Genomic DNA, 17,802 nt, shown 5'->3' on the forward strand with positions numbered 1-17,802 from the left:
ATTAGTTTTTCAGAAAATCTAGGCCAGGATTTATAAGGCGGTTAGAATCAGCCTCAGTCCTAAATGTGTTAAGGAAAATCTTGAAACGTTGCATGTTGGGGGTTGGTGGCCAAATACATGTACATAACAATTCTGGGGGTCATTGGCACGAAAAAGTTTGAGAACTACTGAATTAGAATGCACTTTGTAGAATAGAATTGGCCTGGGGTTTTAACGGGTTAATGTAGGATAGAGGTGAAGAAAACATCAGATGTGTCAGTGGGTTAGTGGGACAATGTATAGGACAATAGAACTGGGTCAACCACATGCTTCCTGTCCTTAGCTGGCCCCTGGTTCACACACTATATATGTACCATAATTGGCTAACTGTTAACTGTTACCATTGGTTCAGATTGTTCAGACAGTTACCTTAGAGCCACACACACACCACACACGCACGTACCTACGCACGCACGCACGCACGCACGCACACACACACACACACACACACACACACACACACACACACACACACACACACACACACACACACACACACACACACTATTCATCGTTCATATGGACACACTGCTTGCACAATCAAAGCCACACAACCCTCATGCACACACACACTAACTGTCAGAACTGTCCTACACCCTACTGTGAAGATGTTTTTGACCTCAATGCCCTCACGGTTGAGACAGTTCAGCTGCTATTATTATCTCTTGCACACACACACTCACACACACATACACAAATGTGTGCTTGCGCACAGACACACAATTGCATGCACGTTCGCGCACACACACGCACTTGTGCTAATACATGCACATTAACCTAGTGTATGCAGACGTGCAATAAATACATACATTGAGACCCATTGTACCCTTTCACACGCATACAGTACACACACACACACACACACACACACACACACACACACACACACACACACACACACACACACACACACATTGTCGCTGTCGGGTGGAAACCTCATACGTCCAAAACTGTTACCTTTCAGGAAATCCACAAGATCAAAAGTATCAGATCTACAGTATCAGCTCAAAATAAACGCGTTGTTACGCGCCCCGTTTAGATCTTGCAGGATGTGCTGCTTTTGATGCTTTTGTGTGAGGTCTAGACGCTGTAGTATGATCAGGAGGACGTGCGTTAATTCACCAATAAACACAAAACGTTAGAATATGGAGATAAGAGGTTTCTGCCCGACAGCAACGGCATACTCCATTTCACATTCCACATTAACGCTGTGATGTGGCCCTGTTACTGCCCCCCCTCGCCCATCAACATTCCCTCAAAACAACTGATGAATGGTCACGCCACCGGGGCACAGCCTTCATGGGTGGCCCTATCTGATCAACATGCTCCCATATGGGGCCCCGTCCCTCTCAAACCATAGACTGGAAAATTGAATGGACACTCTGAACCGCCCTATACATTGCATGGCTTCTTATGGGTTTTGTGTGCTGTCGAGCTCCAGTTAAATTATGCCCCGTGTCCTCGCATGCCGTCTTGTTTTTCTCAGGGCATGGACCCGCCGCCGTAGCGGTTCCCCATCCACCCTTGGAATTTGAAAACAAATCCTATAATATCCTCCGCCTGCTGCGCTTGACATTATAAATGGCCCGCTGGCCCGGGCACATTATTAAGACACTCTGGGCCAGCCGACCGCACGTTCTACTTGGCCGACTAAAGCCTGACAATTATACTTAATTGTGTGGCGGTGTTGTGTGCAAATGTAGCATATCTACAAATATACAAACACATTGCATTGTGAGCTTATAGATTGTGTGTGTGTGTGTGTGTGTGTGTGTGTGTGTGTGTGTGTGTGTGTGTGTGTGTGTGTGTGTGTGTGTGTGTGTGTGTGTGTGTGTGTGTGTGTGTGTGTGTGTGTGTGTGTGTGTGTGTGTGTGTGTGTGTGTGTGTGTGTGTGTGTGTGTGTGTGTGTGTGTGTGTGTGTGTGTGTGTGTGTGTGTGTGTGTGTGTGTGTGTGTGTGCGCACGCACGTGCGTGCGTGCGACCCGTGCACACTTTAGTGACTCATGCTAGAACTGATACGTCATCCATATACACTAGGCCTATGTTTAGATCAATATTATGTCTGTGTAAGTATAATATCAAATGTGTGTGTGTGTGTGCGTACGTGCGTGTGATCATTGCATTAAAACAAATAACGTAGCCTTGACAAAAGGCAACAACATGCAATTACAATTTGAGAACTACTGCTTTACTGTAACAACATGCACTCTATCATCCCTATTCTGGACACATCATAATAGGTGAACATTCAGTGAAAATAGGCTAACATCAGATCTACAGTACAAGCTTACAACATCTCACAAGACTTGCAATGCGACGCATTGTGAGTAGCTATTTCCAGATGGAACGAGTGGTGTAGAGGGAAACGAGGATGGTGACCAAGTACAGACCCCTGGGGCACACCGGTCAACAAAGTACATACTATAGGTTTTTATGTGTGCGCCCTGTCTAGACAGTAAGGCTGTCCCCGAACATTCAGGGTTCGACCGCTTGTTAGGGTTGGCACTCGAATCTTAATTAATGGTCTTGAACCATTCGTTTTTAGTTTTTTTTTTCCTGTCGTTTTTTTACTCTAAAATATTTATTGGCGAGAATGCGATATGCATAATAAGAGTACTATGTTCATGTTGTGTTTACATGTTACATGTTTAGATGTTATTAATAATCAGGGGGGCACACAACATGCAAGGCGCATTTGTGCACCAATAGCTGAGACAGTTATGTAGAGAAATCAAAAGGAACTAAAATGTGATGTTAATGTCCTGTAAGTAGACTTAGAAATAAGACTAGTGGGGTTGAAACACATTCTGTCGATCACCATAGTTTAGTTTGAATTATTGCTGTAATATGTCGTCCTGCCATGTTGAAACATCAAGGACTGTTACACTGCTTTGTGCTCCCATACATACCATAGGATTGATTTCACTTTGTATCACCTTGGCCTGACAACAGGAACTTGTGAAGTTGGTGAAGCTCATAACGCCTCACAGATGCGACAACGTTGTGACCTTGTAGGTTTGCTATATGCGATGCTGTTGTGTGACAGAGAATAAATGAAGCATATCTTCTTATCGTCTTTGGGGACAAAAGTAATTGCACATTTCACCTCCGACAGCAATAAGGCACTGTCAACAAGATCCACAAACACTGTCAAAATGAGGCAATGCAATGGCTACTGTCACCGCAGAATACAGTTTTTGGCCTCTATGTCTGTGTAACAGTAGTAAAATGCACTTGTTGTGAAATATTTCTAAATCAATGCCAGAGATGTACACGACACACATGCATGCTTAAGTCAGCTTGACTTAATGCAAGGGGTGACCTTGAAATGTGGTGTAATACAGAGTTGTGGCTTCAGTCTAGAACCATCCTAAGTACATGCTGCGTTCCCAGTCATGGCGCCACTAAGCCCATGAGAGCAACACACACTTAACCCTGCAACCCTTAGCAACCCCCTAATCCATATACCCCAGCACAGCCTGAGATATGAGATATACTGTTCCTTCTTCTGCATGTGTGTGTGTGTGTGTGTGTGTGTGTGTGTGTGTGTGTGTGTGTGTGTGTGTGTGTGTGTGTGTGTGTGTGTGTGTGTGTGTGTGTGTGTGTGCGTGTGTGTGCATATGAGGGACAATTTGTGTTGTTTGCACGATTGTTTGTTTGTACTACAGTATGTGCTTGCTTCTGGGTCAGCATACTGTGTGTCTCTCTCTCTGTGTGCACGCGCGCGCGCGTGTGTGTGTGTGTGCGCTCGCAGCCGCGCACGCCATGCGTGCCGTGTGTGCGTGTGTTGAGGCCTTGGTCCTCCTCCTTTCATAGCAGGGGCTGGGTTGCAGTCTTATGTTTCCCACTCTGCAGGCAGCATCACACACACGCAGACACATGCACACTCATACACATAAACATCCACGCACACACACACACACACAGAGACTCACTCACACACGCACATCCATGCACACGCGCACTAACACACACATCCGTCTTCGTAGGCAAGTCAGTCATCCATTTCAGCTTCAACTTTGGCCCACATCCACTGGTATGTCTGTATTCATGTATCTATGAATGCCAGAGGGACTCACTGTGAGTGTGTGTGTGTGTGTGTGTGTGTGTGTGTGTGTGTGTGTGTGTGTGTGTGTGTGTGTGTGTGTGTGTGTGTGTGTGTGAGGGGGGGGGGGGACAGACAAGGCGAGAGAAAGAAGAGGGGGTTTGGGGGGGGGGGGGGGGGGGGGGCTCTTCAACTTCCATAGCATGCCATGCATTGAGTTCAACGAGTTCACGTTGTGTGAACCCAACGTACCGCTGAAAGGCAAGGTGGCCTGATCTGCTCTCAGCCTGCCTCCACTGCATGCTGCTCCAGGCATGTTGCAGGTTCATTCCTGCAGCCAGATAAGGCTTTCATATAGAGAATATTTAGTTAGTTACTTAGTTAGTTAGTAGTGGTGTTTTACTTAATACTGCAATACTGCAATGTAGAAATAATCAGTTACAAGTAAAAGTCCGGAATTCTAAATTTACTTGAGTAAAAGTTCAAAATAATTGGCATCAAAATGTCAGTAAAGTATCGAAAGTACAAAGTACTCATTATGCGGAATGTCCCATTTCAAGTTTTCAAACGTGTAAAAAATCTTTTGACAATAGCAGAACTACAAGCTCACGATGCCTAGTGGGGGAGGGGTGAGGAGGATGTGTTGCAAGTATGTGGACGACCATCGCACCATTTTGGTCATCTAGTATGTGGACGACCATCGCACCATTTTGGTCATCTAGTATGTGGACGACCATCGCACCATTTTGGTCATCTAGTATGTGGACGACCATCGCACCATTTTGGTCATCTAGTATGTGGGCGACCATCGCACCATTTTGGTCATCTAGTATGTGGACGACCTCAGGACTTAATGGGTTAAGCACGAGACTTCTCAGGAGTGGAGGACAGTTGTGCTGCAGAGAACTGACACTATAGCTCTGAGCAATCTGGTTTCGTAGAAAAGTTGAACATCCACAAGAGCATGGAATGAACACTCCCATCACCTGTGGGTGCAAAAGAACAACTTCACAATCATGTTTGTTGCCGCTTTTACTGGGATGGTGAAGCCCGAGGTGATTTTCCATCAGCCATGCCCACAAGACTGTTTTCCATCTGCCGTTATATGTATTCCTTCTCGTACTCTGGACCGTAAAGTCCATAGACATAAACGTAGACACCCTTTTCCGGCTCACGGGGGGGGGGGGGGCAAAACATTCCCGAGATTCCTTGCGAAGCCCAGCGGAAGCATGAGCGTGCGTCATAGAGCGCATGTTCGGGTCTGATAAGTCCCGGAAAAAATGATGCGCTGTGATTGGCCAGTAATCACTTGAGTGGCAGCGTGACGTAACGTGCCTTCCACACGTACGCGTACTTCCTCCCCTCCTTCAACACACATCGCTCCAACGAACTGCAGCGACCAATGAGGCAACTATTATTTTATATCTATGGTAAAGACCATATGGGTGATTGATTGATTGAATACTTTATTAACAGTTTGCAGAAAAAAGGAAAATACAGCAAAATAGCACTGCATCAGGTTTACTGTATGCCTGCCAGATATTGTATGTCTTCTTGTTGGCTAATTTAAAAGGAACGCTGGCACTCTGATGGATGTGAGCAGGCCCATCCCTGCCAAAACTACATCCACTTCATTACTTAGTAGTACTTCAGCCCTGGCACCCAGAATTTAAAGGCTGATTTATGGTCAGATGGTAGACCACACACACTCGCACGCACGCACGCACGCATGCACACACACACACACACACACACACACACACACACACACACACACACACACCAGAATATCTTTTCCTTACACTTTCTCTCTCGCTCTTTGCCTCTCTCATAGATGGTCGGCTCTGAAAGCCAGCAGAGGAAGAGAAAGGCCCCAGTTCCCCCTGCCACCCCGAGCTTTGACGACGACACCTCAAGCTACGCCACCCCCCTCCCCGACACCCCCAGTAATACCCCCGTTAATGAGGAGACTCCTACCCCGGCCCGCCGCACAAAGGTCCTCCTGGCCTCGGCCGTCAGCGTGACGACGGCCAAGGTTTCCCCTGAAACAGCGGCGGAACCTTCTCCCGCCACGCCGACCCCCAGTTCCCCGGCCCCCAGCTCCCCGGCCCCCAGTTCCCCAGCCCCCAGCTCCCCGGCCCCCAGCAGCACCACGGTGGACAGCATGGCCACCCTGCACTCCTCCAGCTCTGAACTAAGCCACAGCATCGACGACTCAGACAGCGACCTGGACACGGCGGCGGGCGGCTCCCTGCGTGGCGGCACTAGCAGCAGCAGCACTAGCACGCTGGGCGGCGCGCCTGTGGCCGCGGTTGCGGCCGCTACCACCGCCAGCTCCACCCCCAGCAGCGGGATGACGATGGAGGAATCGGAGCAGGGCGGCGTCAGCGGCATCGACCAATCGGAACAAGAGGCGACGGTCGCCGGCGGCTCGGGATCGGAGACCGAGTCGGCCCTCAATCTGAAAATGGAGGAGGTTGAAAATAACAGACACAGCGCCATCGGTAAATCTAATCATATCATACCTTTTCATGACACAACACACACGCACACGATTTACTTGTGGGTGTTTAGGGACATATATACCCTATCCACAGGAAGAAACTGACAGGATGCAACACTGTTGGTAGATATCTATAACGTGTAGAAAAGATTAAAAGGAATCCACACATTAGGTAGTTCTCATTTGCAAAGATTTATTATAGTGCCGTTTGAAGCACTGAGACTATTTTGAAATCTGAGGAGCCTTCGAAACATCACTATAATACATTTGTGCAAATAGCTAGCTGATGAGAGGATTTTATGTTTTCTACAAGGTGGGCTTTTTATGTTATTCAGAATCAGCACCCTACCTAGTAGGTCGAGGATGTGCGTGTCTTTTGCACTGAGTAACACAACAGTAACGTAACACAACAGTGCGGGCAGATAGCTATCTACATCTACAAATCCAATATCAATATAGTGTTAATAATTATATCATTGCACAGAGATAACAAACGGATACACCTGCAGGTAACTACTGTCTGTGTTTACAGCTGAACAATAGACACAGTGCCAAAGGCGATATAGCTGTAATGAGATCAGCTTGGAATCTTGGCATATTGTGATGCCGCTACGTATATTCATCACCTCTTCATTTTGATGTCTGCCAGTGATTTATTGTAACTTTGATTCCGCTGACATGTCACACGTAGTCATACAAAACACTCAACCTTATCATGTCAAATTCACATCGCTGTACATCTCCGAAGCCCAACCCCAGCAGTAATTGTGAACCTAAACATGCCTTCTGTATGTTAGAAAAGCAAGTCAAACAGTCACACGTCGCCCTAAGAGGTTTATATAATAATGAATAATCTAAGATGTGCTTACTGTGCTGTGAATGTCTGCCCTACAGATCTGAACTGTCAGTCCACAGCAATATATAATATGACATTTCAACTGTCATATTTAATGTGGGGGGTGAGTGAGTGCATACGTGCGTGCGTCTGTCTATACGAGTATGTGTTACTGCTGTAGAATAACTAGTGGAGCTGGTTTTCTCTTCACCCGTAGGACAATCCTGAATATCACCTTACAGAATTGCCTTTCACCCAAAATTCTCTTTATTTCCAGTTCGTTTTTTTTCTCTAATTTCTCCATTTCTCTCTCTCTCTCTCTCTCTCTCTCTCTCTGTCTCTGTCTCTTTTTAGCATCCCCAGGCCGAGTTGCTATCTTGCAACACCAGCCTTATCCCTAAAACACCTGTGCTACCCGTTACATTATTCGTTCGTGTGGTTTGAGCGTTGCATTAATAGAATCAGCATGCCAGATGCCATTGCCTTTCAAATAATTTGCGAAGGCAGGTTTATGTCCAAGACAAAGTCTACTTCCCTTATCTGTGTGACATACCGTACTGTAGGGGGCTGCCTCTTTATCTGGCGAGCATGGAATCTTCATTGGGTTTGAGTAAGGACCCGCTGTGATTGATTGGCCAGTGCACATGTGCAAGGATGTGCTGTGATTGGCCAGTAGCCACTTTGAGTGGCAGTCGGGGCAAACTATTCTGTCCATATTGGGTCGCAACTGGAACGGGGCTGAGTCGGCTAAGCAAACTTCGCAACGTTCAATACGGCAACTCAAGATCAAGAGTTTGCTCTCTCGTGGCTCAAGTTTGCTTGAGACGGCGTGATCATTTACTTAAACCCGAAGAGGATTCCATGCTCGCCTTTAGGAGACTGAAGTAGGATGGCGTCTATTCATTCCACTCTGAGAGTGAACATGAACACAGCTTCTAAGCAATTCCGTAGCCGTAACGGACGGTCACTGAACAAAATATTGAACATAATCGTCACAAGCCACACAATTTCCCAAACGGGGCATTTTTCATCGCCCTGTCTCTGTTCCAGAATCATTGGCGAGATCTAGCACCAATAAACATAGGATGGCGGATCTTCCTAAAATTATTTAAAATCTGTGGTAGCTTGTGGAGGGAATTATAAATAAATGGCAAAATATTTGATCAATGTTTCTCTTCAGAAAACCCAGATGAAGACAGACAAACCATAGCCTGGGTTCCAACCTGATTTGCTGCGTCCTGTGGATTTGTTTTGTCACTCCCTACTCAGTCTCAGGACATGTTAAACGGTGAAATGGACCCGTGGCTTCTGATTGGTCTGTGGTGCGGGTTGGGGAAAAAACACCAATTTGACGTATCAATGCGCACCACGCAGCTACAGCACTGCACTGCTGTTGCCCTGCAACGTACAGTACGTATCGTTCACTAAACTCGCCCCACACAGCTGTCAGGTTTTTTGTACTAGTGAATCTGACAGTGGACTACTGAATCAAATTAATGTTTACTTTTTACTGTAGGTTTAGTCTCGAACTGGCACTATTTTTCTCAACAGTGGATAGAGTGGCGCTGGCTGATGACGTATCAGCAACAATGTGGCTACGTAACAGGTGACGTTATGAAATGCGAGTCTGCTGCCTGCTGGCCAGACTGAGTAGCGAGTGACAAAACACGTAGCGGATCAGGCTGGAACCCAGGAGAATGTGATGTCAGGAAGCTTCACATTGTCACAGCACATTTCCATCCAGCATGTTTCCACTCTCCCCAGCTTAGCCTCACATCACCAGGCTTTCTGCATTACCCCAGTTTGATGTTGGACGAAGTAGTACTTAGAAATGGTTGCTAAGCACAGATTGGTGGATTACTCAATTTTAAATGTGCAAATGGGTGACAGCTATGTTGTTAAATTTAGGAGCCAGTCAAAATGATTAATTCTGGCTATGGCTGAAACATCACCTAATAATAATTAAAACAAATAGGCACAGTTTACCCATAGTTCTTATAAAAGAGATAATCAAGAAAGACATAATTAAAGCATAGGCTTTAGATTATTCTATGAAATGACCTTGAACCTCCAACACAGTGTGTTGCCATCCAGCAATAATCAAGATCCTTCACTGTCTGGCATCTGAATGAATATAATGTACAGTAGCACCGCACCTTGAATATCACAGCTGACATTGTTGTGTCTGCCCCAGGATAATGAACCATTATGGTGAACAAAAACAAAATGTAAAAACGCAACAGAGTACAGTCAAACACTCAGTTCAAAAGGGATAGTTTAACGCACAATGAGTAAGCTGTAATACAAGGCACCCAAACCTGCCGTCTGTTTTGAGGAAAACATTTTGTGATTCCTAATTTTATTCACTTATCTGTACCTCAATTCAGTCTCTTTCTGATCTTTTAATAAATTCAGTTTAAAAACATCATGGCAGTTACACTGCTTCAAACTCAGAATGTATGTGACTAGAACTCAGTCCCATTCGCTGATTGCATAACCAGAGTTACATTAATTCCACACACCTTGCAAGCGCAGAATTTCAGCAAACTAATGCATTTTGCCCTGCACCTTTGATGTACGTAAGTCTGAACGAAAGCCCTGAATACTCAATATCTTACTGTGTGGGATGACAGGGTAGAGACAGCAAGGAGGAGACAAGAGGGGTTTAAAGAGAGAGAGGAGGATGAAAGGAACACAGAGAATGAAGGACGAGTAGGTTAGTGCATTAGACAGGCTACAGCTGACGCTTTATAATGTGTAGACTTAGTGTCTGCTGTATGTCCACTCCCTGATACTCTAAAGAGTCTGTGCTGCCCTCTCTCTCGCTTTCTGAATCTCTCCCTAATGAATCTACCCTTCTGCCTTGTGTGTGTGTGTGTGTGTGTGTGTGTGTGTGTGTGTGTGTGTCTCTCTCTCTCTCTCTCTCTCTCTCTCTCTCTCTCTCTCCCTCCCTCCTCTCTTGTTTTCTGATTCCACTCTTTTTCATTTTCTCTTTGTTCTGGCTGAAAATGCACTGCAATAGTCTAGACTCTAGAATTCTAGAATAGAATTTAGGATGATCTTTTAAAGATAAAACAAAACAACGAAAAAAAACTACAATTATGTAAAGTATTTGTATTCGAAATTATGTATTCTACCAGGGGCCATTAATGTACTCTCATGTAAATACCTTAAAGTTCATGCTATTGAATGTTATCATCAATTATGGATGACCCACTCCAAACACTAATAGGCAAACAATTCTCTCTCTCTCTCTCTCTCTCTCTCTCAATAACAAGCCTTTACCAGTGCTATTGGAGAGAGTACTACTGTGTGTACTCTATCCTGTGCTTGTTTACTAATGTACGGTATACACCAGCCCCATGATAATCTTCATGTTATTATGCTGTGCTAGATGCGAACACATTATTTTTTGCACATTTAACTTATGGAAGATCTTTAGTGGGAATTAAACTTTATACCACTCTCTAGGCTGGTAGCTTGTGAGGCAGCAGACTCTCTTGTGGGAATGCAAATTAATTAAAATGTATTGCAGTGCCAAATCACAACAAGTTGTCTCAAGGCACATTACATACTGTGTAGATCAGAAACCCAATGTTTCCCCCCTGAGCAAACATTTGGCGAGAGTGGCAAGGAAAAACAAACATACAAACTCCCTTTTAATGGGAAGAAACCATACGCAGAACCCAGGCTCTAGGGTGGGCAATCATCTGCCTTGACCTTGTCAGGGTGAAAGAAGCTTTCTTAGGCTGAAACGCAGCACAGAGAAGGGGAGAAAGGAGAGAAGCTTCTGCTGGAGTTAAAAGGCTTACTGAATCACTTACAATTGCTGGCCAAATACATTGTAATTTATGAACTTTGTTCTTTATGCTCCCTGGATGGATGAGATACACAAATCTCACAACTTAATAGACTACCTGTCTATTCACATAGCGGCCATTTTCCTCTCATATTGGGAAGGGTGGGGAAGAAAATGCCACCGTAATGAAATGGCATCCCAACGCGGTGGCACTTCATGTGTCTGTGCTAACTGTCAACGCTGATGATGTAGTTTATCATTTAAGCCCTGAGTGCTGTTCCAGTCCCTTGCTCCCATAGCGTATACATTGATATAGAATAGCATGTACACAGCACCTGCTGATGATAGTACACAAAACTCGGCCACATCTTGAGACTGTGATCCATCGCATGTTTTGGGAAGATGCGGCCAATTCTTTCTTTCTTTGGCTGTTTTGAAGCATTACTATATAATAGATAGACCATACGCCAGACTGCCATGTTGCACTTACTTGGCCGACGTATGAATATCATTCAATAGGCTATATGCATAACTGTAGTCCTTGTTTCCAGAAGGTGGTTTCACATAGCTTTGCTTGACATCATACCCGGAAGTTATGCGGGAACGCCTACTGAGTGTCGAAATACGACTTTCTGGCCTTGACAGCCCATACATCCAAACATAAAAGTCCTATCTGATTAAACAACGTTATACTCACCAACATTGCAGCTGTACCGAAAGCTTGAATTATCTTTGTTTTTGTTTCATAAACATTCACTAGTTATGAGCTACTTTCTGTCAAGAAATTCTATTTTTCAGAGTTTGTAAGCTCTCGTTCTCAATAACGCAATGTCCTGCTGCCTCCTGCATTATGTGCAATTTAGAAAAAAACTCCAATGATCCATGCTGCTCAATGTTTTGCCACTCAGTCTAGAAGAGTGTCCCGATGGAAAAGTGATGCATGTGCATACTCTCTAGTTAGCCCATTTAGACCTGAGGCCGATTCTAAAAACGCCTTCTTAAACATAACCTAAACTTTCTGAAAACCTTCAAATTCTTATTAAAAAATTGCTACATGTATATTGTATAGCAACAACTAATGAGACACAGAGGTAGCTCCCGGATTCAAAGCTATATGTTGCACCACCAGGTCTAAATGGGTTAACTATACTCCTGCAGATCCATGTTGCTTTCCCCTCAGTGTTTTTTATGTTTCTCTGGTTCTGTGTACTGACCACTGCTGCTTGCCGTGTTGCATGCACTCTCTCTCCTCCAGGTGCAGTTGATCGACCGGTGCCACCCAAACCTCGCCGCGCTCCGGTGCAGGAGCCGCCCCAGCTTGTCCTCCCACCCTCCCCGACTGCCCCCTCCCCAGTGTCCCCTCCCTTAGAGCTCACAGACACAAGCTCGTCCCCACAGATCCCCACAGAGACGGAGGAAGCAGCCACTCACTGTAGGTTCCAAATTGGATGGACAGTATGCCTCCTCCACTGTCCTCCTGCGCTGTTCCTTCATCTTTTGTTCTCCTTGTATCATCATCTTTATTCCCTTTTTCAGAAGCTGCTATCCTGTCTTTCATGATATTTTACCTTTATCTTTCCAGTAGCGTAATGTTTCTTTTTCTTCTCTCAGGCACGCATGTGTGTGTGCGCGTGAGTCTGTGCGTGTGTATGCTGTGAAGTGTAATTTACTCTTACCTGTTGGGTACAGGGTTACCTTATGCTGCCCCTATCTTTGTGTCTATGTACGTATGTTTGTTTATGTGTGTTGGATTCTCTTATGAAGTATGTCATATATGCAGTTTATGCACACTGTGAACAGCATTGCAGCATTGGCGGTTTAAATAGTCGTTGTTTTCCTTAACACATTCTGGACGAGAACCCCTCAGAATAGCTTGTAGATTCAAATCTTTGAATATATATTCTTTCAGAGCAAACGTTTTTAACTCATGTCTTTGCTTCTGGGGTGGGGGGGGGGGGGACAACATATTTTGAGATGGGGGTCAGCGGGCAATTAAATATAATTTTTGGGGTAATTGAGAACCATTGACATAGAAACATAGGTTTTCTGAAAACTTTCATGATTTAGAAGACATTAAATGTCTTCTAAATCATGACAAAATGTTTGTAGAATCTGGTCCAGGTCTAAATGGGTTTAACCAATATGTGTGGGACCTGTTTATCCTGCTGGGGACAACCGGTCAGGACGCCGATCAAGAAGAGCCTTTTATCCTGTCCTGTGCCAAAAATAACCAAACTGCTAGCTCACAACGTGATGTGTACTCAACTACATTTACATTTTGACATGGAAAACTGGCAAAGTAAACCAGTGATTCTCAAACTTTTAAATGTCAAGGAGATCCAGTTTGATATGCATTATTAGGCCAGGGTTATGTTAATTTTAACTAGCAGTTACAGACCCGTTTAAGGTTCATTTGGGTCCTAACTACATCTGAGAACCAGAACCATGCTGTTAGATATCAATCATGATAATAGTCGCCTTGTATGGCAATCTGTAAGAAAGCTTTCTCATAAATGAGACCACTTTGGAGAAGGTCACTGGTTGGTGCAATGTATTCATGATTCATGATAAAACTGTTGCATCAGGATGTAACTGATGTGATGGAGTAGTTTTCAAAAGAGCTGTTCTTTTACTTGGCTAGCGTTCAACACAAGTGACCACTTGGATAGCAGTTAAGTCAAGTAACAACAGTATTCGTACTTGAGTATTATATTTGAATACTCTTTCACCTCTGCATTACAGTATGTACTGTATATACTGTGTGTGTGTGTGTGTGTGTGTGTGTGTGTGTGTGTGTGTGTGTGTGTGTGTGTGTGTGTGTGTGTGTGTGTGTGTGTGTGTGTGTGTGTGTGTGTGTGTGTGTGTGTGTGTGTGTGTGTGTGTGTGTGTGTGTGTGTGCATGTGTGGGTGTGTGCATGCGTTGGGTGGCAACATGGTAAAATATGGTATTAAAATGATTGTGCGGCTGTGGCTCAGGAGGTACAGCAGGTCGTCCAATGATCCCTGGGTCGGTGGTTCGAATCCTGGCTCTTCCTGTCCACATGTTGAAGTGTCCTTGGTCAAGACACTGAACCCTACATTGCCTAATGAGTTGGTCGGTGTGAGCTTGCCACCATTGGTGTGTGAATGTGGGAAGTGAGGACGCTGGCGTCGACTGCTCGCTGCTTCACCTCCCAATGTATGAATGAATGAACCATTTTAAAGCGCTTTGAGCACTTAGAAAAGCGCTATAAAAATGCAATTCATTAAAAAAAGAATGCAATTCATTGTGGTATTGAAATCAAAAGCCTTGGAGTTTCAGTGATTGTAATCAACAGTTACGGTTACGACTAAATATGCATGCTAGATAAAAAATCCAACAGCAATGGATAGGCCTGAGGTAACCCTTTAAAATGAAACACATACACAGGCATTAGATTTACCATAAAAGGTATTGTATTGTTTGAGGAAATATTTTGCAAAAAGCTTCTTGCAGGATTTGCACAATATTTCAGATTAAGGGATTTTCAGAGCTATAAACGTCTTCAGAACTGTTAACTGCATGGATGCAAGTTCTCAGTCTACACGACTGATTTCATTTTTGTATTCTTGGCAAACATTTGGCTTATTCTAAACTAAGGCTGATTTATACATTGTGAGCTTTTAGATCGCCTGTTTTTTGTATAGATCAGGCGTGAAACCTACTCGCCCCTTCCGTGTTCATGCCAGAACTTCTGTGAACTCAGGTTACTCTAACCCTAGTCTCTCGAGACAGACTGTTCACTCTGTCAAATTCAAAGGAAAAGAGGCACTGTTTTTCCTTGGGTTCTCATATTGCCCTAACCCTGAGCCACATGCCTGGTACAAGTCAAGCTCTAAAAGATATTAAAGTTATTTTAACATTAAAGAGTATTTAAAATGGTCAAACTAGCAACAGAATATATGTTCAGAAGCCTTTTCCATAAACGCTAACAGTCTCTTTTTTATTTCATAAAAGCAAAGGTTCATGCCTACATTTCTTTAAACTGGCTATATGCAAAGAAACAACCTGCAGGTGCTCACCGGAGACGCACAGGTAAAGACAGAATGTCTTATTGTAAAAAGGTGCTCCTGGATCAGTCGGGATAAGACAATTGATAAAAAAAGAGGGAGATCCGGTCACTTAAAGAGAAGATACTTTATTAATCCTATTTGAATTAATAAAGTATCTTCTCTTCGTATAGGATATATGTTCTAACCTGACGCTGCCAGATGAGGGCGGTATTGGGGAAACATATTCCCCAACACAACACTCATCTGGGATCTCTGACGGAGTTGAGCTGAGTCCAATATCTGCTTCGTACCGAACCAATCAGCGTGAGCTAAGGGCGGGATATGTGCGAAACCGGATGTGAAGCTATACAGACACGTCAATATGATTGGTTGTGTTTGCACGCCCACACAGTGATAGACAGACGGCCCCATCCAATCATCTACCAAGTATCTTGAAAAAAAGGAACAGCCCCGTCATCGAATTGGCTCCCGAGATCCCATATCCAAATAAGCTGTGAAACAAATTTGTGTAGCAAGCTTTTTGGATCTGGCAGCGTCAGGTTATATATGTTCACGCTGTTTCACAAAATCACAGATTGGGACTTTTTCAGTTGAGAGATGTGTGTGTATGTGCTTTAGTTTAATCCATTTAACTGTCTTTCATCTTCATTATTCTTTTCATGTCCTCTTTTCAGTGTACTGCTGTGGGCCAGTCCGTCTGCCCCGCTCCAAACCCCGCTCATGAGGTCTCCTCCTTTCCACCTGCCGCCCTCCTCTCCCTTTCCTCGTCTGCTCCTTTTGCTTTTTTCCTCCTAATTGGACCTATTTCTCATCCTGTGGTCCTTCAAGTCAGAACTTTTCAGCTGCTCTATTCACTTTGGACTTTCAATTCATCCTTGCTGCTTTCGCTGGACCTCACAGCACCTCCCTTAACCACTTTGGCCCTATACACCTTGTTGTACAACAAATATCTAAAATAGCTAATCTACCAGCTTAAAATGTGTGGCACTGCAGTGCTTTCTGAGCTTGTAGATCTCCTATTTTTGCTATTTCTGAAGATGTTGGAAAAATTGGCTACATTTGGCATACCCAAAATAGGGATGCCAAGGTGAAAGTGGTTAAGTCATTTCTGACTTAATTTCATTTGCTTGATATGTTGCCTCTCTCAATGCGAGGATTTTAGTTTGATTAAGATGAGGACACAAACAGTGCAAGTGAAAGCCAAGCACTTTTAATTTCAACCTGCCGTTCAATCAAATTGTTGTTTTTTCTGTTGTGTTTTGTATTTGTCTGTAAATAAGGGGTTTTGTATTTTGGCATTGGTATCCAGTCATGTCTGTTTGAGAACAGGGGAGGGTTAAAAGAGGACACACAGAATGTGGTAAGAGGACTATACGAAGTAGAGATGAGCGTATGGATTACAGGCTGATTGATGAGCGACATGCTGAGATGAGGTTATGAGGCAAGGCCATGTGATATCTGTGGGTCAATATTTTGGTGATGTGATATGTGCAGATCTATAGTTGGACAGCGTACGTCTCCCTCCCTATCCTCAGTGGTTTGGCTTGGGTTGGAAACCAGATACCTAGACGCACACTGTGCCTTATGCGCCATTATGGAGCGCATGATCTATCAATGACATGATTCTGTTCTGGGCGGTGGTCTCGGTTCATCCCTTTTACATGATGCAATTTTAGTGTGCGTGCATGTGCGAACACACACACACACACACACACACACACACACACACACACACACACACACACACACACACACACATACACACACACACACACACACACACACTCTCTGTGTAAAAGAGAGCCAGGATATTCCCTTGACATTGATTTAATATTCGAAGGCTTTGCAGTACATTTGAAAAGGCTAGATCTAGATGCATGACTACATTACAGCTTGATGTATTCAACCCAGGTCAGCTAGTGGCTCAGAGACTCATGACACTTTACAAAGGTATCAATATGCTCTGGGTCCTTTTCCACTTCATGGTACCAGCTCAACTCGGCTCGACTGTACTTGACTCTACTCTACTCTACTACTTTACTACATTTCCACTTCAGATAGTACCCAAGTGGATTATAATAATGACATCCAACCCTCTGTGTGGGAGAGTGCTAAACATGCTAATGTTATCACAAATTCTGTCTCTATTTCACCTGTACAATCCTTTCTTATACCATTTTAGGCAAGAAATAGGTCATGCAGTTGCTCAACAGTGATTCAAATCATTTCATATTTACAGTGACTAGTTTAAAAGTTTGTTTACAGTGTATGGGAACTTCCATGCATTTTTATGTCTGTCGTGACGCTTTGAACCTTGATGAAGGTGATACAAAGATGGCACTGTTATCAGGCACTAGGTACGATATGCCCTAGTACTTTTGTCCAATGGGAAAACAAAAAAGATGAGTACAGTCAAGTTGGGTTTGTTGCTCATTGCTCAGGAAATTAATGTCAAAATATAACATGAAGAATCTTTCTGTAGTGAATATTTCAATGGATAAGATTAGATAAGAGGGAACTGTTTACGTTTTGGTTCTACAGGAATACAA

General features: G+C 44.1%; 1 protein-coding gene across 1 annotated transcript in view; it reads left to right on the plus strand.

Annotated features, from left to right (window-relative positions):
- Positions 1-17,802, plus strand: part of cobl (cordon-bleu WH2 repeat protein) — a 90,361-nt gene that overhangs the window by 53,189 nt on the left and 19,370 nt on the right. Inside the window, 2 exon segments of the mRNA XM_080768883.1 lie at positions 5,919-6,588; positions 12,477-12,653. Coding sequence (XP_080625009.1) covers positions 5,919-6,588; positions 12,477-12,653 — 847 coding nt within the window.

The sequence above is a fragment of the Protomyctophum bolini genome (assembly GCF_963924005.1).
Source record: "Protomyctophum bolini genome assembly, chromosome: 7".
NCBI lineage: Eukaryota > Metazoa > Chordata > Actinopteri > Myctophiformes > Myctophidae > Protomyctophum > Protomyctophum bolini.